At 39.3% G+C, this 26,730-nt stretch overlaps 1 protein-coding gene across 1 annotated transcript in view; it reads left to right on the top strand.

Annotated features, from left to right (window-relative positions):
• The window catches only part of gabbr1a (gamma-aminobutyric acid (GABA) B receptor, 1a), a 117,829-nt gene extending 91,757 nt beyond the window's left edge, over positions 1–26,072 (top strand). The window contains exons 17-24 of the mRNA XM_023286200.3: positions 1,741–1,873; positions 8,893–9,009; positions 10,406–10,516; positions 12,468–12,561; positions 16,496–16,623; positions 19,921–20,049; positions 20,760–20,903; positions 22,800–26,072. Coding sequence (XP_023141968.1) covers positions 1,741–1,873; positions 8,893–9,009; positions 10,406–10,516; positions 12,468–12,561; positions 16,496–16,623; positions 19,921–20,049; positions 20,760–20,903; positions 22,800–23,084 — 1,141 coding nt within the window. The 3' untranslated portion in view covers positions 23,085–26,072. The remainder of the gene's footprint in view (positions 1–1,740; positions 1,874–8,892; positions 9,010–10,405; positions 10,517–12,467; positions 12,562–16,495; positions 16,624–19,920; positions 20,050–20,759; positions 20,904–22,799) is intronic.
• Positions 26,073–26,730: the final 658 nt, after the last annotated feature.

Below are 26,730 nucleotides of genomic sequence, written 5' to 3'. Positions count from 1 at the left end.
CTGGGTCATCGCTAAATTTAATGGTGTACACAATATGTAGAATGGCACTTTGTCCGAGAAGAACAAGGTAATTAGTTTCTACATTTAAATCTTACGGGGTTGTTTTCCATAAAATGTAAAAACGAAATGAGATCCTTAGAAAAGCCTAGAGTTTTGTTTACATTCCATTATTTGAGCAAAGAGTCTTTTTCAGACTGAAACTCCAAACTTGAGAAGACCTGAGATCTCTCTTCTGATGCAACACCTCAAATTATTATAAGCAGCCTTAACCTGTAACTCTGAACATGTACAAATTTAGTTCATCTGAAAATAAGCAAGCATGTGAACAACTGATCTCTAACAGGTGGAATAACATAAAGCTAACTTGTACCCAAAGAGCCTACAGTTTATTTTACTTTCATGGCAAAGTGCTGTTGCATGAACAAACCCAGAGTGTGCTCCTTTGCCCTACATCTCTCTTCCTGTGGCTTCCATGCAGGTCTCCTGAGGCACGCTAGTCTGCCACCACCTGGGCTTCTTGTTGCTTGTTGTTTTCTCCGCTCAGAAGAAACTACCCCACCCTTTTTTGTTCTACAGGGGCAGTTGCTGCAGCCAGAACAGGTTCCAGTTGTGGAAAACAGTTTTATGTTATCAGTGTCTTTAATTTTCCTTTCAAGTGCTCGATAATGCTGTAAAATCTTGACCTTACTATATAGAGTTCCCTGAGATGAAATGCTTGTATGCTTTCATTATGCGCTGTTTGAAATAAATTGAATTTAATTGACATTGCGAGCATTTACCTCAGAGCATTGCCACGTTCCCATCAAATATTCTCTATTATAGACCGTCTCTGGTTGTGGATTAAACCCATAAACACTCTCACATCTCTCTGTACCAAAGTTGTATATAATCAAGTTTTTTTCCTTCCTGCAGTAAAATGGCTGAGCTGAACCTCTGCACCACTGCGTTCTCCAAAATGTGCAGATTTATGAAACCCCTATCTACAGTTCTGCCCAAACAGTGTAAACCTACCCTGCACCACACAAGGGCAAGCTGCAATAGTAAAGTAATCCAGTCATATATATGTAAACAGAAAACCAATTTGGAAGAAGAATAATGATACTAGAAGTCTGATGCTGCAAATTGACAGCGTGTTTCTTTAGGTTTTTTTTAACATATGAAACCCTGGAAGGCTACATTTGTGCTGTTGATCACCAAGGCACTGCAGTTTCATGTTGGAAATACTCAGTCAGTTCATTGCACTGGTGGAATGCCTTGTGGCATTTAAAAGACACCATTTTGACATTTTAGCAGAGCAAAAAACTAGATTTCAAGAAAAAGCACCTCAAAAGAATAATTGTTTCTAATGCTATAAACCATTCATTTTACATCTAGCACTGCAAGCACAAGAAATTTCCCTTTTTTGTTAGTAAAAAAACAAACCAAAAAACATTTCCCCTGAAATCACCATGTTTCACAGAAGGCAGGATGTCACCTTCTGTCAGCACTAATTGGACTCATAACCATCAATCATACATCAAAGGAGACGCCCAGGGCAGAGGAGTGTTTCTGTATGTGAACCTTTTTCTCAGCGACGAACACACAACCACATCGTCTTCACCAGCAAACACAGATTAAAATTACAAAACAAAATTTAAGCAGGTAACACTTGATGACATTCTAACACCTAAAACGTGCAGTCTAACTGTGCTTGTTTTTTGTCTTTATTTGTGTCCCTGTGTGACTCTGTCACCACTCCAGCTACATCCAGAACTCCCAGCCCTACCTGAACAACATGACAGCGGTGGGCTGTATGATGGCGCTGGCTGCAGTGTTCCCGCTGGGGATTGATGGCCACCACGTCCTCCGACCACAGTTTCCTGTCGTCTGCCAGGTAACAGAAGAAAGAGACAAACAGAGGGGGGAGGGATGGGGTAGGCATGAGCCAGAGGGCAAGATGACGAGCAGTCGGGCTGCATATTGTCTACAAATATCTGGTTCCTAAGATTTGACAAGAGTTTGTGATAAAATCCAGACCTACAGAAATCATATTCATTCTTGGTCTTTGAAAGTACTAGTTAAAAATAAAATGCAGTTGTCAGAGCAGAGAGAAGAAAGCCTTATTAAACCTTTCACAGTCCTCAAAGTCCAACTGAAATGACACATTTTGCAGTGAAAGGTGACGTCAACAGGTTTTTAAATGTATTCTTGATGGATTTATTATTAAAAGTAAGTTTTGATTGAGAGTAGCTGCAGAGACAAAGTGAATAAAGACAGCAGGTTTGGAGCAGGGATTCTGAAGAGTAAAAACATGCATTGAATGTTTATTGTGTTGCAGCAGTGCAGCTAATTAGCTGACTAGCTTTTGGTTTCATGGGATTTACAGAGCACTTTATTAGGAATACTCATGATCCAATACAATAACAACCTTTCTTAACATTGTAAGTAAAGTAACAATTCCACTTTATTATTGGGATCATCGTGGATTTGAACTGATATATTACCATTTATGAAGGGTGGTGACTGAAAACAAAAGCCAGCAGTTACTGAAAACAGCTGAAAACAGCTACGGAAAGTAGTGAAAGCAATTCTCAGTAGGAACATAAAACAGTGATTAAAAACAAACAAACAAAATAAACTGCAACTAAAAACAGCAACTGAAAACAATAAATAAAAACAACTAAAAATGACTAAAAACAGCAACTCAAAAGAACTGAAAATGACAAAGAAGAAAACAGCAAAGGAAAACAGAGACATAAAACGGTGAAATAAAACAGTGACTGAAAACAAAAGCCAATAGTAACCGAAAACAACAGAAAACTGACTGAAAACAGTTCTAAGCAGGGACACAAAGCAGTGGTTAAAAACAAAAAAGTGAATAAAAACAGCAGCTTATAAGTACTGAAAACAGTGACATAAAACAGCAACTGAAAACACCAGCTGAAAACAAAAGATTATAGTCACATAAAACAGCAACAGCAAACAGTGAATAAAAACAACTACTGAAAACAGCAAGTGGAAAAACAGTGACTGAAAATGACTGAAAATAACAACATATAACAGCAACTGAAAACAATTGAAAAACAGACTGAACACAGCATCTGAAAACTACCGAAAAACTGTCAATAAAATGTTACTAAAAACTGCATTTGAAAACAAAAGATTACCATGACGTAAAACAGCAACAACAACTAAAAACTAGTGAAGAAACAGTGACTAAAATCAGCAACTGAAAACAACGATAAAAACAAGGATTAAATACAGCGACTGAAAAAACAATGACTGAAAACAAAGAAAATAGTGACTGATAACGCCAAAAACAGTGACATAAAACAGCAACTGTAACTGAAAACAGCAAAAAGAGCAGCAACTGAAAACAAATGAAAAGAGCAACATACACAATTCAGTAAAAACAAATGGGACAAAATAATTAAGCCTCTCACATTTTTACAGTCGTTATATGATCGATGCAGCTTTTTCACATTTAAGTGTAAGATTGTGTTGAAATTGGAAATAGATTCTTATTCCCTGGCGACTGACTGTCATATATTTAAATATTGTTTGGCAAAACCTTCCGGTTTTTAATGGAAGCTATAATTGAGCCTGGTATATTTACCATCTTGGACTATAATTAACTTGAATTTAAAATAAAATTCCTTGGGTTTAAGCTTTATTTTGGCTGCACGACACGAGTTTGAAATGACGCGTCCACCTGCAGCTGTTTTCTAAATTAACATTAACACTATTTGCATTTGATTTACGCTGCCTGTTTATGTTTTTGCACTTTTCAGTTACAGCTGTCAGTTTTAGTGATGCTCTACCCTGCTTTGAAATTGTGTTCCTACTTTAAGCAATGCCACATTTAGGTGTCATGACGCCCTCCTGGTTGTGATGCCAGACACCTGCAAGCCAGACGTTTTAGGATTCTCATCATGCACGGAAAGTTTAAACGCTGATATAATTCATTAATTATCCGAGTGTGTTTTGGTATTGGGCGTTGCAGCCGTGACTCGCTGGGTGCCAGAATAGCACAAACGATGGGATCCCAGCACTAATGAGGAGTGGGAGTACTTTTCTGTCACCCATGGTGAGCCTTTGTGTTGTGGAGGCGAGAGGGAGATTTCCATTTCTGTCGTTTCTCTGCTCTTTGTCCCTGTCCAGTTACTCTCTCTCGGGCTTTGTTCCGTTTCTCTTTTGCACTCTGCCTCTGACCTTCTACTCTGGATCGTTATTTTTCTGTTCCTGCAATCTCTTCATCTCCTCAAATTCATATCAGCTCCCCTACTATCGCTCGCTCTCTGCATCTATCATCTACCCTTTTTGCATCCACTACCTTATTATCCATCGATCCTCTCTTTTTCATCTCATCCCTCTGCTTTTCTCTGCGTGTACACACCTATTTTTCTGATTTAATGCGAGAAATGAGCATAAACACTATATTGTTTTTTAATGTGTTTGTTCTAGTTCTAATAAAAGCAAGGGCTTAATTTCTACCTGGGGGGAACTTTTTAAAATCACATTTCTTTCCACCTCAAATTTATAGTTTTACCAGTTTTATCGTTTTTCTTGCTGAAAAAACCCTTAAACTATAGATGAGAAATGAGAGAAGTTGATGAAAATGTAGATATCTTCAGTACAATGAGCTGAACCAGCTGACTGGTTTATGGATTTGTTTGCCTGTGGCTTGCCCTGCCTTGTTGGTGGAGGTTTTTTGCAGATGTAAACAGCTGAAAAGGAACACCTGCAGGCCTGGGCATAGGATTTATTTTAGGGGAGATGCATTAAACGGGAGATCTCGGGGTCCTCCCCTAGGAAATTCTGAGCATCAAACACTTAATTTCCTGCATTCTGGTGAATTTTTGTGACTTTTCTGCTTCAATTTATGGTGGAAATGTGAAAAACTATGTAATAGAATATAGTGCAGTAAGGCTCCCAGGCATTCAGTGGATCAGCTTTTCTCATTTAATATTGTCCCTGATGAGTCAACGCATAGACGTGGTTTACATTTGCATCTTTAAACACGCATGTAGCACTTTTTTCACATGATTGCAATTAATTTATAAACCCCTGAACTTTAATGGCTTATGTTCAAAACTTTCTCCACGTTCTAATGTGTGTTTTGGGATGATTTCTAGGTATCATGTACACTCAAGATTCAGTTTAGTTACCATTATGCAACATAAGATTGCATAACAGAATTACAAATGTTGCCCTTTTATGCTGAAGACAAAATATAATGAAGTAATAAAAATAAAGCTATTTTTTTGGCGAAGCATGGAGGATGAATTCGGTAATCTCACAGCCCAGGGGTAGAAACCGCTTCGAAGTCTGGGGGTACGGCAGCGGATTCTTCTGTATCACTTGCCAGACGGCAGCAGGGCAAACAGACTGTGGACAGGCTGGGTGTGTGTTGTCTTTGAATATCTTTAGGTTCTGTGCAGGCACCTCATCTCTCCAATATCAATAATGTTCCATAAATGGGTATCGATGATGTTCTGGGCGGCTTTAATCACCTACTGTAGAGACTTCTTGTCCTAAGCAGTGAACATCCACACCAGTTTGTAATGTTTCCAGTTGGGGTGCTTCCTTTACTCAAAGATGCTAAGTGGAACCGAAAATTGTTCTACGAAGTGATGCCAAAGAAGAACCAGTTTAAGTTCTGCAACAGTTTCTTAAAAGAAACATTTCTGCAAGCAGTTCTTTAAAGAACCCCCAGAGGTGCCTCAGAAAACCATAGTTCCTGTAGGCCCTATAAATCCAAAGAACTTTAGCCGAAATAGATTCTTTGAGGAATAATTTTCCAGATAGTTTTTGTGCACCCAGCTGAGTCAGTAAATAACCTATTTTAAATTGTTCTTTGCAGTGATGTCATTGAAGAGCCACTTTTAGTTCTTCATAGAACCTTTAAGCAACAGGTGGTTTGAAGCAACATTTCTTCAAGCAGTATTTTATAGAACCCTAAAATCTTCATCAAAAAACAATCAAAAAATGTTTATTTTAAGCACCACAGATCCTAAGAACTTTAGAAAAAATATGTTCTTTAAAGAACCATTTTGAGGATAGTTGTATGTGCATCCAGCAGATTCAGTAAAGAATATCTTTGAAATGGTTCTTAAGTAATAAAAAACAGTTTTTCACATCGTTTTTAAACAAATAACGAACTATTTTTAAATTAAACAGTGATGCCGCAGAATAACCATTTTTAGTTGGACAAAGAATCTTTCAGCAGCAAGTTCTTTAAACAACCATTTATTCAAACACATTTTTAAATAATCCTCAGAGGTGCCTCAACGAACTATTAAATGGTTCCTTTAGGCATCATGAATGGCCTTGAAATGAACTTAAGAAAAACCAACTATACTGTTTGAGGATAGTTGTATGTGCAACCAGTTGATTTAGCAAAGATCCTCTTTGAAGTGCCTCTTAAGAAATTTTCCAAAATAAATAGTTCCTGGAGCAAGTCAAATTATTATGTGCAGGTTGAAAAACAAGCACATTACCAGAGTTGTTGGTTGTTTGTTAATGTTCCTTTTACGTCATTCAATTACAGATGAGTAAGGTCTTAAATATTCCCACTTCAGTGAAGCACAAAGTAAAACAAACACAAAATCAGTCACTGTGACGGAAAAAAATAGAACCCAAAAGCCTTCAATTAACTTGTGGATCCAAACTAAAAATCTAGAAACTCCTGATGCATTAAACAGCAGGAGACACACTGATTTTAGAACCTTTATATATGAACTATAAATGTAAGAATTTTCAGCATTTCTGTGTCGTCCATTAGAACACATTTGATGTTTTGGGTTGTTGGTCAGACGGAACAACATATAACAAGATTTGGGAGACTGTGATGGTGCATTTCTCACAGTTTTTTCTATATGAATTAATTAATTAAGAAAATAATAATGAATAACAATAACATTAATTGATCATGAAAATAGTTAATTGCAGCTTTGTTTTAATGTTACAATTTGAATCAAGTGACTCAGATAATGATTAAAAACCACTTTGAAGAAATACATAAAGTTAAATAAAGATCCATCCCCTAAACAAAGTCCATTTTTCGATTGGTGAAGGTGCTTTTTAAAAAAAAAAAAAGCATAGTGTTGCTCCTATGTTAAAGGTACCAAGAGCTTGCCATGGAAGTTTCTCAGGTTTAATTATGAGGTACAGTTGTTTCTGAGTTTTCTTCGCCAAAGTAGATATGTGTGATCTCAACTATGTTAACCCTTTAATGCACGACATGGTCAACAGATACCCATTTTTCATTGAATATGGGTCACTTTTGACCCATGTTGTTCATCAAAGGGTTCATAAAGTTGCCTGAAAAGAATAAACAAGAACACATCTTTGCCAGAGTTGATTATAACATCGAACATAAAAACATTGCATAGTGGCTCCCAACTTGTTTGGTTTTGGGACACTCGACGGAAAAATGTCCTCCTTTTTCTTTTGGCTCCTCCATAGTTATGAACCTATGTGGAAGTAAAAGAAGACCCAGTGGTAAAGAAAACAAACCCCCGCATTGGAACCATTCTAGCGTCTGTAACAGTTTTTAAAAGCTAAAGTCCTTTGCTTCTTTCATGTTTTTATTGCACGTGTTTTAAATATTGAAGGGGACGTATCCACTGCGTCCCCATTGAAATCATCACCGAAGCCTACAGACACTATTTAGGGCAAAAAACCCCACTTCTACCTCCTCTTCATGGTTTTCTGGCACTCTTTAAGAAAAATGCTTGAATTAATCATCAATATAAGGCAGAAATGCACAGAGCTTCCTGTAGTAAATATGCAAATGCAACATAATTTCTATCAAGAATGTTAATCATGGTTTAATGTAGGTTTGTAATACAGCAGAGACATTATTTTTTAATAATGCTGTAGAAAATGCAATAAGCATTTTACAGAGCTATTCTTTAGTTTTACTATATTCTGTTGCACGGAGCAAAACTGTGACACAACACTGGTGGAAATAAATCTTCCTTGTCTCGTTTAAGTCTTGCTGACAGCGTTGCACACTGTTGCCAGTATGTTTTTGTCAGACTTCGTACTACATACTTCATTTTGGCCACATTTGTATGTACTGCTTGTGCAGTAGGCAATTTCAAACACAGCCATTGTCTATGTAAGGAGCAGTGCAATGCATTCTGTTTGCAGCATGTTGCATTTTAAAAGGTGTCGTTGTTGTCCACACTCTCATTTCTTCTCAATTTCCTGCCTGATGGGTGGTGGGCCCACTGGGCGGTGACCCCGTGTTACTTTTTCGGGCTGTGCCCGACCGAGCCCCACGGGGCCCCAAGACTCGGCCACCAGGTGCTCTCTGACGAGCTCAATCTAAAAATGAAGACAGATTCAGCAGTTGCACGGCTTATTTTCACCTCAAGCATTTCGGTGAATTGTTTCCAAAAGTTTCCAAACAAGCCATCTTGTAGTTCCGGTTTGAACTCACGGAGCAGCCAGTATTTGTTATTGGAGTGTGTTGCCTGTATTCCTGTAGGACAGTACTTGTAACTTATCTGTAGTGACACTGACTAGTTGTTTGCCAATCATTCGTCTAAGTCATGACCTGACCTCTTCAATCACCCACCTTAACCCAGCTGAGATACTTTGCGGTGAGCACAGAGTGAAGGAAAAGCAGCCAACAAGTGCTCTGCCTATGTGGCAACTCCTTTGAAACAAAAGTGCAGACCTCATGAAGCTGCTTGGAGAATGAAAAGCGTGCAAAGCTGTTATCAACACAGAAAGAGGCGACTTTGAAGAATCTAAAATTTAAGACATATTTTGGTTTGTTTACACTTTTTTTGCTGACTGCATAAATCCATGTTTGCTGTTTCATAGCTGTGATGTCTTCAGTATTTTTCTACACTGTAGAGAATAGTAATCCTCACCACTACTTTTCCTTCCCTCCTGCAGTTCCGCCTGTGGCTCCTCGGCCTCGGCTTCAGCTTGGCATATGGCAGCATGTTCACCAAGATCTGGTGGGTGCACACCCTCTTTACTAAGAAGGACGAGAAGAAGGAGAAGAAGAAGGTAGGAGGGAGGAGGAGTGGGGAGGTGGGAGGGAGGAGGGGAGGGATAAGCCTCTCAGCGGTCTCTGGAGAGCAGAGAAAGGATGGGAGAGGGAGTCCAGGCCGTGCAGCATGTGTGGCACCGGCTGATAAAAAAAAAAGTTCAGTTAAAAACTTTGCAGGCTTCCTCATAACATAAGCTTCTAAGAGGCCAGCTCGGCATCATTCACTACGGCGCGTGTTGAAGCGAGAGAGTGCAGGGATAAGAGTGTTGGACACACACTGACACAGATACTATACATGCAACATTCATGCATGCAGGGACAGGCAGAAGTAGATTTTGGGCACAAGATTCCCACGTCACCAGATTTATTTGCATGCTGTTGTGTTTAACAATGTGTGTATTTATGTGTGTGTGTGTGTGTGTGTGTGTGTGGGTGTGTGTGGCTCCTCTCAAAGATAGTGTGTCCTGGAGCCAGTAAGATACTGCCAGTCTGCGATGTGTTGTGGGAATTTCTAACACCTAATCAGAAGAATAAGAGATTAAGCCATTTATGGAATATTTATGAATATGGATGAGTATTAAAGTTCTATGCAGAAATCCAACCTTCGGGGGGTTTATTATTTGAGCCAAAGCACAACGAATCGGGTTGACTTTCAACTCACTTCATGTCCACAGAAGGGCAATTTACCAGAGAGCTCTGCGCGAGTATTTAAAGAATCTTTCACAAATGGAGGGGAGAATGGGCGCTTTTCAAATAATTTTTCATGCAACTCAAGTGAAGAGGAGCCCAGCACTGTGTAATGCATTTTCTTCTTTATTTTATTTTTCAGTTTTAGTCATTGCACGCCTGAACGGCTGCTACTATGTTAGAGGTGCTATGAGTAAGCCGGCAATAAAATAAAAACGATGTGTGGAAAGAGAGAGGGGAAGCAAAGTGGGAGAGCTCATTTTTGCTGCTTGTTTTCGGTTATGGCTGTATTGGTTCCATTATAGCTCAGGTTAAGAATAATAGAGCTGATGCCGGTTGCTTAGGAAACTGTCCGCACAACAGCAGTGTCGTCTTAGTGTGTATAAATGATGATTTCAGGTGGCAGTGTAAATATAGGCACTGCAGCTTTTTTTCATTATGTCATCTGCAGACACACACACACACACACACACACACACACACACACACACACACACACACACACACACTCCCCCTGCTCCTAAAATACACTCGGACACACATCCTCAGATAAGACACACATTCAGAAAGACAATTCGTGCCCAGTCATCCAGAAATCACAAGGACGCCTGTCGCATTATTTGTCCTGGTAGTTTGTCTTTGTTTGCGGACCGGCTCGTGATGCCCTTGGATAGTGATGACTGTTGTGTATGTGTGTTTGTTTTGTGCGTGTCTTTGCTCACACAGCAACACTTGGAGCCGTGGAAACTCTACGCAACAGTTGGAGTGCTGCTGGCTATCGACTTTCTGTCACTCATGATCTGGCAGATTGTGGATCCTCTGCACATTACGGTGGAGGTAGAGTACGAGAGACAGATGAGATCATTTGTGTGTCATCGCCCATTTGCACGGCCCGTTCAGCGGCTGTCATCAGTCAGTAACACAGTAATGAGACACTGAGCGTCGATTGAAGAAATGTTCTTTCATTTTGATTCATCTTAGACTCAAAGAGGGCACTCTAAAACAAGGATAAATATCATGCCATTTTACAAAGCACAAGGGCACAGCAGCACTCTGATACTAGGACTTATTACACATATACTGTACTTGGTTCAACTAAAAGCACAGTTTGTCATTTGTCTTTTAACTCTGCTATAAAACTGTACATTTAACCCTAACAGCTGAGGTAGGCAGGTAGTTTTTGGCAACGTTGGGCAAAAAATCCGCACTTGTCTTTCAGCATATTGTAATTCAAGAGGAAACTAGACTTTAGCACCTTCTCTGGCTCCATTTTCAAGCTTTAGAAAGCCAATGATAAGACACTTTAGCCAGGTCTTTCCAGATAGAGGGCATTGTTTTTAAAATGTACATTCACGCATCAATGGAGAGAATGTAGAGCCTGATGCAATGGCTGAAAATGCTGCAAGAAAAGTTGCTATTTCAGCATCAGCCACATCTGCCCTCAGTAAAAAATTCACTTTTTTTCTAAAAGTTTGTAGTTATTTTACAGATTTCCTCAGTTTTATGAGAAACAATGAGGTTTTTGTCAACTCCAGTTTTAACATTCACCCCATTTTTTTTTTTACTAAAAAACACCTAAAAGCTTTTGTTCATTGGAGTCTTATGGTAAAAATGGTGCACGTTGTTTCACTGTGTTTGTACTCTTATTACAAAATAAGAAGGTACTGCTGCTGTTGGGGTGTTTGTACATTAAAATGGGTTGCACCATTTAAATTGTGTGACTTTGCACCTTCAATATAACTGAGGCTGATGTGACTGAATTTCCACTCACAAATGTGTTCTAATGTTAACTTGCATTAATTCATATATTCAGTTTAAACACTGAAACAAAGGACTTTCTTGTTCATTTTTATCAATTGCAATGCAAAAAAACACCTATATTTTCAAGTCTTCTGCATCGATATAGTGTATTTTAGCCTCTTGTAGATCATAAATTTTTACAACCGACTTACTGTTTGGTTCAGGCTCTTCTCAACCTTCAGAGGTAGTCTTTTCCAAAAAAGCTCCCATAAACCTGTCTAGCAACAAATCTTAACCAAGCAAGCAACTAGTCTGTGAAGAAATAAGCATTTAGCATCTATAAACTGAGAGATGTCCCTCTTGAGAGATAAACAGACAGTGAATATCGGAAAAGATGGTGCTTTAGTTAGTTTTAGATGGTGATATAAAGGGAAAGTCTGAAGGTTATGAACTGTATTATCACTGCTGCTGTCCATTGAAGCGCAGTGGAGAACAATGCAGAGGTCGGACACTAAACTGAGTTTAAGTCGGTCAGTAGAAAAATAAGTGACAGAAATGCTCAGGAACGGAGACACATCTGCAGGCAGACAATGAGTATGAATAGAATAATCACAGTTTTCATGTTCCATCCTGAATATGATCAAAAACCTGGGCAAGACCAGACATCCAGGATGCTAGCGTGCATGTAAACTCACTTATTAACTGCATTCAGGCTCTGCAAGAGCAGGAGATTTACAAATGTGCACAGCGCTGACTTTAACCACAGTCCTGCATGGAGTTTTTTAACAGCCATATTTCATATTTATTGGGTATCTGATATTCTGTTAATTCAGTCATCTATATCTGACTGTCGAGAAGGACCTATTTACCCGAGGGGATCAACCGTGCAGTCGCTGGGGCTTATGCTTACGGTGCATTTTTGCCTCCCTCTCCAGTGTGCTGCTGTCTCATCGTTTCTTATCATCTCCCACTCTCAATTTCTCTCTCTCTCCCTCCCTCGGTTTCTTTTATCCTTCCATTGCCATTCCTCCGTCTGCCATGTGAGTAGAAGTTCACTACGGAGGCCCCTAAAGAAGATTTGGATGTCCTGATTCAGCCCCTGCTGGAGCACTGCAGCTCAGAGAAGATGAACACGTGGCTCGGTATATGTCCTCTCTTCTTCGTATCTCAATCTGCCTCTTTATTACGCTTTGGCCTGCTGTGACTTTTAGTATCACACATGGATATATGTGGACACATATGCATGCACACACGTCATTGCTATTCGCTCTGAATTAAACAGGTCTCATATCACAGCCCAGCCTCACCTCCCTCAGCCCCCACCAGACCTGCACATTTGATTCCTCTTTTCTCCATCGTTTCTTCTCCTTTTTGTCAGGCCCACTCGGTCCTTCTCTCTCGCTGTCGGTCTCTCTGCTGTCTTTCTTAGTGTGGCAGCTCTTATGAAAGTATAATGGTGCTGAAATTCAAATAATGTGGGTCACAAACTGGGCCATTGCCCCATAGCATTTCCTTTCTCTGAGAAGAAAGATTTCACTTTAATATCAGGCGGTATAAAGAAACAATGGACACTCTGAAGGAGTGTCGAACTCACTCAGTCACAGATTCTCTATTCTTCCCTGCTTCACTGTTATATTCTCTTTTCTCTGTCATTCTGTCTGGTTCTGACTGGATTCCTACATATTCAACCTCTTTTCCTCTCTAGCATCTAATCATTTTTGACTTCCTACCTCTGCACTACTGTGTCACTTACTCCCTCCAAGGTCACAGTGAATCATTCACAGTCTTACTTCCACCTGTACTAGAAGCCATGTTAAGTCAGAATGATGCCGTAGTTTCACAAATGTGCAAAATGTTTCTGTTTAGTAGGTTTAAAAGCCAAAAGAATTTAGCATTACATGTACCTAAATTAAAGGAGCTTGAGGGGGACAAACTCCCCAAAAAAACAAACAAAAAAAAAAGCATTGGTACTACTTATTCATACTATAACGCTATCCACTTGTCCCAACACCTGTGCCGTGAACTCTAGCTGGACGTCATTAAGCATTACAAAATTTGTTGTCATGGTTCCTGTCGCTAGCAGTGATGGTTGACGGAATGGCTACAGTGTTTGGAATTTAAAATACATCAATTAAATTAATTATATTAAAAATAAATAAATTTAAAAATGAAAATAAATCCACTTTGTTCTTTTTACGACCCTTTACCATGTGTCGTTGGTCTGGCAAATCAGTCACTCTCCTGTAATCAGCAGTGAAGCTACAATGCCAAGAGTCTTGAGTGATATCAGCAGCTTTTTACTTTGGTACACAGGTGTGATCTAAATGCTAACTGCAGTGCTCATAATGAGAATGCTAACATGCTAGATTTGGAACAAGTAGTCTCTGGATGACATGTCTCTACCATTACGTTTGTTTCAGCATTTAAAAAATCAGCTTTCAGTCAGGAAAGCTGACTTCAGAGTAGTAGCACCAACGCTTTGCTGCTTTACAGTCCCTGTCAATATTGATAGAATTCAGGAAATATGTTGTTGCTCCATCTTAGATTTTGTTCAGAGTTGGCTTATTATTTGGAACCCAAAACAAAGATCTTTAAATGTTTTGGTGAATATTTAAAATTTCATGTTTTCAGACCTGGGAATTTTTTCATTTTTACCATCAAAAGGAAGCCATCATCTAGCTTCATCTGGGAAGTCGTTTTAAGGGTCCAATATCCCCAAAAATTCGAAAGTCAGTAAAAACATAGGGAAAATTGTTTCCAGCAGATTAAAATGATAAAATGGGTACAGTAGAGGGTTCATTTTTAATCACTGGCCCTTGAGATGGCAGAAAGTGCAATACTGTTAAACAAAGTTGAGCTATTTCACATTTTCTAGGACCAATAATTAAAAAATACAGCTTCTGCTAGAGCCATTTAATCATTTTCATTCTTCTGGAAATAATTAGTCTGTGTCGTGACCTAATTTCATGGCAATGGGACTCATATTTTTGGAGATACTGGACCATTAAAATGGCCTTCCAGGTAAGGCAATTTTTTTTTTAATTTTTGAGAGCAAAAAACCCACAACAATCCTCAGGTCTGAAGACATATGAAATTCTCAAAATTCTCCCAAAATACTTGAAAGAACCAAAGAATGTGGATTTGCGTCACAAATAACAAAATTGTAAAATTAAACAAGTTATGTGACCTGACACGGACTGACCATATGTCAGAAGCTGGGATTATTGTGACTAATAAGACCTGCTTAAACTCTGGGACTGTTATTTTTTAAATCTAAACAATCTGAAGAAGACGAAGAGAAACCAGAGCTTCACTGTGCAATGAAATCAAAGCAGCAGTGTGTAGAAAGCCTGTGAGGTCATTATTCCTCTCATTGTCCCTGCCGCTCGATGGTTTAATATCGCCAGCTGCCATTTATAAACGCCATTGCACATCTAAGCGCTGCTGCAAGGATGGCACCGAGAGCAGCATTCAGAAATACAGACTGCTGCTCGCATTGACGTTTATAAATGCCGTTTGATGCTTTAATATCACCAGCTGGGGTTCATAAACGCCAACTGGCGATATTAAAGCATCAAACAGCAGGGAAAATGAGACGAATAATGACCTCGTTGGCTCTCCAGCAGTGGTCTGTGGGGTAGACTAACTGTCTTGTACTGTGGTCCTCAGCAGAAGTTCAGAATAAACTAGACATATACAGTGACGTAATAACGTGACTCTATGATGGCTCCCTAAATTGTGGAAAAGCCTACTGGTTCTAAGATGGTTCACAAGTTGAATCCATCGACTGAACACAACCAGAACTAGCACCAGATTGGTGGGAATATGTGTTCACTATCTTATTTTAGCTTGTAGCCATGCCAACATTTATTAATTCACTCTAAATACAGTGTGCATTAGTTTTGCAAATGCATAGTCATTTCCATTTGTGAAATTTTGACCCAGCAGTTGCACCAGAAAAGTCTGGTTTTCACCCAAGTCATGCAGATTTTTGGCATCCTTAAAGTCTGTACTATCTTCCACCCAATATGTGGTAAGATATTTTAGTTTCAACCAAAGCAGTGGACAAACCGGCTGTCTGTCTGGCATTGTAACACCTGGAGCTCGCTATTGGGGATATAAAACTGATTCTAACTATTGCACAGAAAACCAGATATCCTAACTTTTTGTCCTGATTAGTTTCATATTGGCCAAGCTGCAAAAAATGCCTACAACGCCCAAATTGCAACCGAGTTCAACACAGGATTTCTGCACCTAATTTGTTGTCTACAAGCCAAAGCCAATATTCCCTGGTCCCAGCTCTCCCTGCCGCCTCAGAAGACACTATTCAGCTCTTTTTATGTGTGTTGTGCCTCTTGTTACTAGTTAATTGATCTTAACATGTAAAATTCATGGAAAGCCCATTTTAAAATTCATTAAGGAGGTCATAGCAAGTGAGTGTCAAAAGACTGGCACCCCAGGACAAAACACATACCAGAGTTAAAGTACCAACACTGGCAGAAATGCACTATGAATCCATAAATGCAACATGTATTGAACCAGCCAAAAGCAGAATAGGCGGAACAGATTTTAGATGAAAAATCATTTGAATAAATAACATAATAAAAGTCAGTTTGTTCTGAACTGAAAACAGCTGTTGCTTCAAAAACCAGGAATCTTTTCTAGCTGTCATGTTGGTCCAGACATTTTAAAGGACACTAAAGATTCTGTCTGCATGGAACACTTTGAACTGGGCACTCAGGCAGCTTGACCACAATTAGAAAAAGTTAACCAAAGTTAAAGCGCTGTGTTCTAACAGAAGTTTGTTCATGTAAAGAAGATCAGATTATGTTAACCTTCAGTGTCACTGCAATAATACAATCTCAGTATCTGATTACATAATTAGAGACAAATGGAGGCTAAATGTTTTGTTGGATATATATCTACAACCTTGAAAAATACCATAAATCGAACCTAAACATGTTTATATATAGTCATTTATTCACTCAACCATGTGATTTTGCCCCATTACTATAAATATGCACTCAGTCACACTTTCATCTGCATCCTCTCACTGCTCGCTCTCTCTTCCTTTAGGTGTGGTTTACGGCTACAAGGGTCTGCTGCTGCTGCTGGGCATTTTTCTGGCTTATGAGACCAAGTCTGTCTCCACAGAAAAGATCAATGACCATCGGGCCGTGGGGATGGCTATTTACAACGTTGCTGTGAGTCTAGAAAGAAACAACACTATCAGAATAAAAAACTCGTGTTTCCAGGTTTTGCTGTCTGTTTTTCCAACTGTCTTACTTTTGCTGCAAAGAGCAGTCTGTAGCACACCGAATAACAGAAATAAGGAAAGTTTTTATTGCTCCAAAATACACAACATGGCTGTAGCATATCTGCAGGAGGTTGAGCAATGGCCAGGCCTCCGTGATTACTTTGGTGTTGAGATTTCTGCTTTCTAGTCACCTTCCTGCTCATTTTTGAGAAAAACGACTGACTTTACCAGCTGCAAGTCCCAAAGTGAAACTCGTTGCAGGTTCCGCTAATCAGTAGTGAAAGTTTATGTTACAAGTAACTTAATTGTCCCTCAGACCACGTCTACACTAATATGCTTTCATTTTAATGGTTAACTTCTGCTATATTGATGCCTTCTATTCACACTACACCAGCATTTTAAGGATACTGCTGTGTTGAGTTTCTCTGTGCAATTCAAACTACGGCGACTGAAGGGTGGATCATGCTGGAGTCGGAGCTAATAAACTTTGAGCAACAGTTAGTTCAGCAACACAAACAAGAACAGAGTTTTTGAGTCTTCACACAGATTGATAGAGCGATGAAATCAAGAACACAGCTACACTGACACAATATATGCTCTTGTGTTTATAATGTGAGCAAGCCAGACAGATTTACAGCCTAATACAGAAAACATTTTGTTTCACTGAAACCTCATCTTAACGCAAATCCATCAAAAACTCTGGTGTCATATCTTAGTCCAAACGGGCAGAAGACGTTTGCTTTCTGATTGGGTTTTACTAGTCACATCGTTTAATCGTTAAACATCAGCCTTGACTACCGGTAATTAATTCAATACTAACTGTGTTTCCTTAACTTCTTTCAATGCAGATTTGGAAATACTGCATTTTAAGAAGATATAAAAAGATTCTAAAAATGAATTAATTCACTCAATGGAAACACTTTATTCAAATAAATTCTAATGCTGTCAAGATTTAACTCCCATGACTGATCAGCTGTTTCTGCCTCTAGATTCTCCCAGCAGAGTAAAGCATGACCGATATGAAAGAATAACATCTGACTGAAAACAGTCCCTGAAGACAAGTCGCAGATGACAAGGCGACTGTTTTTTTCTCTCCTCTTCTTTACGATTGTTTGGCTGATTGCTTTGGTTTTACATCTACTTATTACAGCAACAAAAAACTGTAGCCTATAGCGTCACCTTCTGACAACACTATTGTATTCACTTCAAATTGAAACAAACTTATTTGTATTTTCTTTTCTTTTTTCTTTACATTTTTTGCACATTTTAACAGTTTAATTTTGCGTGATACTTTCCAATGCTTTTACAGACAACGGGTTACAGGCATTGTAGCTGTTGTGCAGTGAAGAAAATCTCTGGTCTTGTTTTTTCCCATTGCTGTTCTTCCTCCACAATATTTTCTACAAATAAGCAATCAGCAAACTGCTGAACCCAGAATGGTGAATGGCACAAATTGACAATCATATAATACGTATTTTTAGGTGGGTTTGTATACATAGAGATTATTTCTGAGACTGAGCCAAAGCACTTGTCTGGACTGAAGTGGTTTTGGATTCAAACAGATCGTTAAAATGAAAATCTGTTATTGTGGAAGTAGCTTTAATGTCTGTGATGTATTTCTTCATTTGTGTCTATAACTGCCTGACAACACAACACATTGAATTATCTCCTATGCAGGTAATTTTTTTACTTTTTTTTTTTTTTTTTTTTTAGCTAATTAGCTTTTGGTGTCAGAATCAAGGTGACTAAATTCACGTCTTTGCATCAGTCCTCAAAAACCCAACAAGGAAACCACTGCTGGAATAGCATATAAATGTCAGCTGGGTGTAGTACTAAATACTGATGTTGGTATAATGATTGATTTGAGCAGCACGAGACACAGAAACTGGCTTACACATTTATATATATGTATAAACAACAAGCTTTTCTGTGAGTATGGAAATATTATTCTCGAACACGCAGAGACCTGGATACACTTCTGTGCAAATCACAACACTGCCAGCTCGAGTTGCCGTCTGCGGTGCAGAGATAGTCATTTCTCAGGTTTCGTTTGCAAAATACAAACTCAGTGGTTCTTCCTGGTACGCTAAATGTTAAATCAACTCATTAAATCACAAACCCAACTTTTATTGTACTGCAGTCATGTGCAGCTCAATCATACCAGAATGCTGCACTCCAGTTTTAGTGCAGAGTTTACACGAGAAGCAATGTGTGCACAGTGCAAGCTTTGTGTTTGCAGTATATTTATGAAATTGCATCGGCAGTGCTTTGTATGGAGGTGTAATCTTCCCCTATGGCAGGAAAAAGTATAAAAGTGTACCCATTTGAGCGCTAAGGAACAGCAGTAACCGCATCCGTCAGTCATAAACATTTTTCAGCAGCTGTTAATAGCGAGTGAATCATCTTAAACGGAGGCACCTAGGATGCACTTTACACGGAAACAGCAGCCATTATATTCGCCATAGCTACTTTAGACAAATATTCACTGCCATTTCCTGACACTCTTGACACACAGTAACTTTGGAATTGATGTAAAATGTCTGGGAAAAAAGCGGATTCTGTCACTTGCCAAACAGAGTTTTTGTGTTTTGATGAAGAGCATGCAAACATTTTTTTTTCTACTTTTTAACTGACATTTTCCTGTGCTGAATCCCCATTAATAAATAAAGGAGAAAGCAGCCAAATGAGCAATGGAGCATTTATCAGCTTATACTTTCTGGAGATGTGACTAATGAACGGATTGATCTCGGCGCTTTCTTCGAGGACAGGGTTTATCATTTATCTATCATTCATGGTTATTTATGAGAGCATTAAATGCAGCTTCTTGTGTGCTCACATCATCACGTGGCTTCATAATGTGAGACAAGTCTATTTCATGTTGTAATATACACATTTCAGTTTGATGAGGATGTGAATAGTTAATGGTGTCTGTAAAGGGACCTCCTTCCTCTTTGCTAAGCTGGGAGCTGCAGGCCCTGATGAGATGACAATGTGGTGATTGTCAGCGCACTGTTGCCACTTCAGTCATGACTTTTTAATGCTGTTTTCACATGGGAGCCCTCCCTGTAATGATAAACAGATGCCTAATGCTTTTATGGATGTGATTTTCCTCCTCTCTCATCCTCTCGCTCTCCAGCTCTACTCCACTTCCTGTCCTCCACCCCACCCGCCTCATTCATTCTCCTTGCATTAAAGCTCACTCCTCCTTTGTTTCAACTTTTTTCTTGTCTTTCTCTCTTTGCAGGTGTTGTGCCTGATCACGGCTCCTGTGACTATGATCCTGTCTTCCCAGCAGGACGCCTCCTTTGCCTTTGCCTCTCTAGCTATTGTCTTCTCCGCCTACATCACTCTGGTGGTGCTTTTTGTACCCAAGGTGCTGTGACTCATGACTGACACCTTAAAAAGCATTCAAAGGTCAAACGTGTCCCTCTCGGCGCGTTTAGGAACAAAGTCTAGCCTCTGCTGCACGATGCATGAAAATCACAAACTTCTGAAACCTCATGTTGTTCAATCTGACAGCTCTGTGTTTGATGTTTGAGTGGAAAGCACCACTGGACAGACTCAAATCAGAGCTGAGGTAATATTCTGTGAAATTTCTAGATAGAAGCTTTCGCATTTGTAGCTGCTGTAAACATTTGGAGTTGGGAGAAAAAAAAATCTGGCACAAACAAAATGAGTCATTTTACATGTCTGGCAGCATCTCCCATTTTTGTTTGGAATAAACAGAAGAAGTGATGGGTGGTGCACCAGCCACACACAGAAGAAAGAGTGCCACCTACAGAAATTCAGACTGCATTAAATGGAAATCACAATATCATCACTACAGTTTGATTCCTAGGAGGACTGTGCAGAAGCAGCACAGCAGTGAGCACCGAAGCTATCACCAAGATAAGAAAAGTATCCCCTCAAGTGGTGAAAATATATTTAAGTCTTCAGGAAAACATGAGCGATGTGGCTGAAAGGGCTGCAAATATTAGAAATGTCTCATTAGGTGTTCTCCACAGATGCATTATTCATTCAGCACACTGTAGTCTCAGGCCTCGCTTTGTTCTTTATTGACTTTCTGTCTCTGTGGCGGTGTAGATGCGGCGTCTCATCACTCGTGGCGAGTGGCAGTCTGAGCAGCAGGACACTCTGAAGACCGGCTCGTCCACCAACAACAATGACGAGGAGAAGTCGAGGCAGCTGGAGAGGGAGAACAGGGAGCTGCAAAAGATCATCCAGGAGGTGAACCCACATCACATTAGTCAGATATGCACACTATTATTGTCAAACATGCACTTCCACATTCTGTACAGTTAAATGTCAGTTTACATTTAAGCTCATCCTGGAGTCTGATGACAAATCATTCATGGACATATACAGTGTGCCCTTCACTTTCATGTCTTTGTTTCTTATATGAGGTGCAATCAAAAAGTTCTGAGATGTGTCTTTAAAAATCAGTTGCATGCCCATTTTAAATTTGGCTGCCGCACACTTCAGAATAGATTCCTTGTCCAGTGGTACTCTGCTCCCAGCGCTCCTGCAAATGTTCCCTGTTCTGTAAACATATCAAGCACCATCTGTGATGAGCACTAAATCTTCTAATCTGTGTAAAAATGATGACCCATAAACTTGAATTTCAGTTTGGTCCAGTAGCCAAAACGGGCGAGTAGGGCAGGTGGGAAGCAATGATTGTGTTGTGGACAAAAAAAGCTGATGTGAACTGCACTGTGACCAGTTGCACAGGCCATTGGAGCATGCCATCGCACCACAGTTCAGGGCATTAGCTCTGCATGTTCTCCATCAGGCCGTTGCAGTAGAACTCTACCTGACAGTCTGAATTCCCGGTACAAAACCATGTAAATGTTGAAGAAAACGCTCCTAGTGCTCCTGCCCTGATGCTGTTTCAGAAACTGCTGCTCATCCACAGTGAAAGCTGCAGTTTTTTCTCAGTGGTAGCCAAAGACCCATCTCTGATCACCAGTGGTGATGAAGGTTGAAACATTCAGCTGCTCGCTGACACAGAATGGGATGTTTGCTCTTTGCTGCATTGAGGTCCATGGTGAAGCAGCACATGTTACACTTGCCAATGGATAAAAAGACATGAGTAACACTGGTGCTGATGTTGACTGCACAAAGTTAAATTGCATGCTGACGTGATAGTTCATGCTTGCACATGATGCACGTACGCTGTGTAGTGCTCTTTGGTTCAAGGGTAGTCTGAATTTTTTTTTTATCACACCTCATATATCGTTCATATGTCAAATGATACGCTTCAGCAAAGAATGCAGAAGTGGAGGAAAGCGGCAACACATGTGGTATACAGATAGTGACAGCAGTGTTTTGTTGACATGTTTCCTTTGCTGTTATTGCTTTACATACTACATGCTTCTTTTTGTTGGTTTTCTTTTTCTACGCCTGATGTATAGGTGTAGGTGTATTCCCCAGTAATGTGCCAACTGTGTCTTGTGTTCACTTTGCCCTCTACACCTCCATTGTAGGGATTTGGGGAAACAGGTGGTTGCACAAAACAGCTTTTATCAGAGAAACTAGCAGATGATTTTAAAAGTTTGTTTTCAGACTTAGCTGAAAGAAAACACAAAAATTATTCACCTGGCGCATTTTCTCTGTACATGGATTAAGGCTTAAGCTGGATTAAGTTGTCGGCAATTTGGCATGGTACTAGATTCCTTGGTTCTTTGAAAAAGTTGTCGGATTGGTTGTCACAGCAACATATCCGGAAGGGCAAAACTTCTTGGGAGTCATTTTTTTTAAAGGATATGTTGCAACCACTTTATTTTTGGCAACGTCTTTTGTTTGTTAATGAGACATGCAGAGTAAAATGATTTTGGTGAAGAATCAGCATTTTGAGTTTAGGTGCAGCAGTCAAACATCCAACGATCATTTCTGGATATTTTTTAAAAAGAAAGCATGCCTTTCAAACCCGCTGGCAGGTTTTGATGTGCAGAGGGCTAATTTGATGAATTTTTGATCAGTTTGCCAGTTTTTCTCAATTGACTTATTTCACAATCAGAATATTTTGTCAGCTACTGCTGGAAGTGTTGATAAAAGCTTGTCAGTGCTAATTAGCAGCCCAGACATCTCTGCCACGAGCTCACCCTCCGCTTGTTGTGTTTCCAGAAAGAAGAGAGGGTATCGGCGCTCCGCAACCAGCTGGCTGAGCGACAGGCTCTACGCAACCGCCGCCGACCCTCCACAGGCCAGAATCAGAACCACAACGCCCCGCCACCATCATCCCAGCAGGATCCCAAGTCCCTGCTTCCTCCACCCGGCTACCCCAACCCCACCACGGACAATCACTCGCTCCCGCCTTCCTTCTCCAACTCCTCCAACCTCTACCCGGCCGACAGCAAGATGACCCGCAACCACTGTCACAACAGCCAAATCCCGCTGCTGTATAAATAGGCAAGACACGGGAGGGTGGGGCGAGGGAGACGGCAGCACAGTGCACACAGGGGGACACAAAACACAACGAGACACTGTGGCTTTCACTTTGTTTGGGCGAAGAGCACAGCGGTGTAGTGACACTGTTTTAAAATACGGAGTGCTTTACACTTGGCAGCTTCGGGAGAGTCACGCAGGCAACACCCATCCTCACAGGTTTGATCTCACTGTGTTCAGCCCAGAAACACTGCACTTGTGGCGGGTCGACGCGGCAGCAAGCACATCTCAGACTAGCAGCACTCGAGGTCTTTTTCAAAGATCACGTGAACGATAGATCTCTCAATCATTCCTCTCCCTCATTCGTTCTGTTGTGGAGACCATGTGTCATGGATCTGAAAAAGGAAACGTTTGTGTTTGTGTCTTTGCTATATCGTCTCCACATTTTGTCTCTCAAGTTTGTTGACTAGACAGGCACATACAGTAGTGATTTATATTGTTCTGTAATATTTGATCTGTTTTGTCATGGAGTTGTTGTTCTATTATTTGTTTACTTTTCAGGAGAGTTGTGAAAACTGAAAAAAAAGGGACAAAGCATTGTACAGTTTATTCAATATTTCCTCTGACGAGCAGCCGAGCTTGACTCTGTGGTACGCCGCTTTCACTCAAAAGGGATAATGTGCATTATTAAACAGCCATAACTTAGAAGGGCCAGAGAGCTTAGCATGTATGGATGTCTGTTGTCAGGACTGTGTATTCGAGTACAGTACTGCATTTTAATACCCCAGTTGTTTACTGATGTTATTGAATAGTAGACCCATGTCAAAGAAGAAGACTTTGAAGGCCTACAGATGACAGATGCACGAGAACACTTTTGATAGTTTGAAATAATGCTTTACACGGTATTTTATGAGATTTGTGTTGTATCTATTTAGTAGTGTAGTACAGTAGTAGCCATTGAATAAACCCCTCATCCTCCGCCAGATGGATCTCACAGATATGGCCACCTGCAGCCACAGTCACCTCAGCAGATTCTTACAAGTTGTAGGTGTTTATAAAGATGCCATTACTGCTTCTTACCTTTATGAAATATCATTTACTGGATAAAATACAACTGCTAGCTGTCTCGCTAGCACCTGAAATATCAACTATCAACATATTGCCCTGCTCGCAGAGAAGCGCCAGGAAACAAACGTGTGAAAAGGAGATGCTTCTTGCAGCCGTTTTTAACTCCAGACTCTGAACAGAACTTTCTCTGGAGCAGGTTAGCTCTTTGGCATCAGTTACTATTGTGATCTGGCAGGTTAAAAGAGAAACATCTTTGTGACATTGAATACTCTGGATTTAAGCTCAACATATGTCACTAACCCATCAATCTTACCACGTATTAACAATAATAGTAATAGTAATCTTTATTTTTAGAGCGCTTTTTAAGCCCAGGTCACAAAGTGCTTTACAAGGCTGTTAGTTTTCAACTGGGCCCCTTGAACAGATAAAGTTCGTTCTGGTGCTTAAAGAAGTAAAAAAGTCAGGAATATAACAAGGACAACGCCTTCATAGGCTTTAAAAGTCATCTGTAAAATCTTCAAATCCATCCTTAAACATACCGGGAGCCACTGTAGTGAGGCTAAAATAGAGGTGATGTGATCAAGTTTCTTGGTTCTTGTTAAAAGCCTGGCAACTGAGTTCTGACTCAGAGTCGATGGGGAAATTTTTTGTTCAGGCACGTAAACAAACTAAAAAAAAAAGCTAAGTGGTGTGCTACTTACATCTTAGATTATTCTCAAACCAGACACTAAACGTTTTTACTGCAGCCCTGACAGGTTGCGAAAGACAGCTGATGTGAAAATATATTTAGCAATAAGCTGCAATCCAATAACTAGTGTTTTTTGTGATACTAGTGAAGCAATCAGTAAAAGACTTCAGCATATGAGTCTCTATGGATCTAAACGACAGGTAAAACTGTGTATCGTCTGCATAAAAATGAGTAGTCCTTTATACCACGCTAAAAGCACAATCTGTCTATAGGGATACGTAGCTGATTTGTAGCTGGGTAGACAGCTAGCAGTTAATTTACATTAGCATCAAAAAACAATATATCAAGCGTCTATGATTTTCAAGTTAGATGGTGGCAGCTGTGTGCTGACATTTGGTACAGATTTTGGTTCATCAGTTTAACGTGTTTCCACCATATTTTTGGCGTTGCTTCCGACAAATCTAAACTTGGAGACGTCCAAATTCCACCTCGCCAGAAGAATCATCTACTGTCTGAAACTTAAAGCCACTGTATTTTTCTACAGCGATGAGGCAAGGGGCTTTTCCGATGGCTGCTTCTGTAGATATCCAGAGAAAGCACAGTTTTTTCCTCCAGATTTTATACATGTGGCTCTGTTACCAGTCATTCTAGTTCGCCTTTTAATTTTCAAAGGATGTTTTTTTTTTTTTTTTAATTTTTTCCCACAGACAATTGGGAATGATGCCTGTTTTTATGTTTTTTGTTATTTGATTTTGGATCAGTTTTAAAAGAAGGATATAAAGTAAGGTGTATTTATTCAGCAGTTAATCTGGATGTTCTATTTCATTCATGAGCTATTTCCAGATTTCCTAAAAGCAATGATGCCTGTACAGCTCCATCATCAGGTAAAACAATACTTTGTCTAATATTTTTATTATGTGTGTATATCTTGGTGTGCACTTTAAACTGAACAAACTATGATTCCACTTTGTGTTCCTGTTATTCGAATACATTTCAGCTCAGGGTTTGGGGAAGGAGTCAACACAGTCAGCAGAAATGAATGAAATAGGCCATATTTATTAACTGTGGGTCAGATAGTGTAACATATGAATGCAGAAATAATTTAGCAATTGTTCTATTATCTTGCACATATATAATGATATATATGGATTTGGGAATATTTGTATTCACTATATCTAAGATCTTAGATGTTATTATATTTCAGAGTATGTGTATGCAGATATATGGGTACCATAAATAAAATAATTGTTTTTTCACTGGGTATTTTTGTGCTTCAGTGATACAATTCACATAAGTGGAAGCAGGAGGTAATTTCCCATTTTTTTTATTAGAACACAAGGGTTTCGGGCTTTTTAGGTTTTTTTCTCTGTTGTCCGTCTCTTCCTTATTATTTTCCATCTTTTTGTGGTATTTTTTTTCTCTGTGCGTACTAATTTGTCATCTTTATATTTTTATTTTTATATATATATATATATATATATATATATATATATATATATATATATATATATATATATATATATGTATGTATATATGTGTATATATGTATATATATGTATATATATTTTTTTTGGTCACTTTTTGATGTCTTTGTAGTTATTTTCATATTTTTTTGCTGTTTTCCCTACTATTTTTTTGTCTCTTTATAGTTATCCTCCATCATTTTGGTGTTATTTTTGTGTCTTCTGTATTCATTTTTTATTTATTTTTCCATCCATTTGTGTTTTTTTTTTGTCTCTGTCATCATTTTTTAAAATCTTTTTTTTGTCTTTTGTTATGATTAAATTTTTTAAGGCTACTTTTCCATCTCTTGGTGGAGATTTTTGTGTATTTGTGGTAATTATTTTTTACTTATTTTTTGTCTCTTCGTGGTTATTTTCCATTATTATTGTTTTTGGACATTTTTTCAGCTTT

Source organism: Amphiprion ocellaris, chromosome 9 (genome assembly GCF_022539595.1).
Source record: "Amphiprion ocellaris isolate individual 3 ecotype Okinawa chromosome 9, ASM2253959v1, whole genome shotgun sequence".
In the NCBI taxonomy this organism is placed as follows: domain Eukaryota; kingdom Metazoa; phylum Chordata; class Actinopteri; family Pomacentridae; genus Amphiprion; species Amphiprion ocellaris.
Note: the sequence above shows the minus strand (reverse complement) of the source record. Positions and strands in the feature narration are given on the sequence as shown.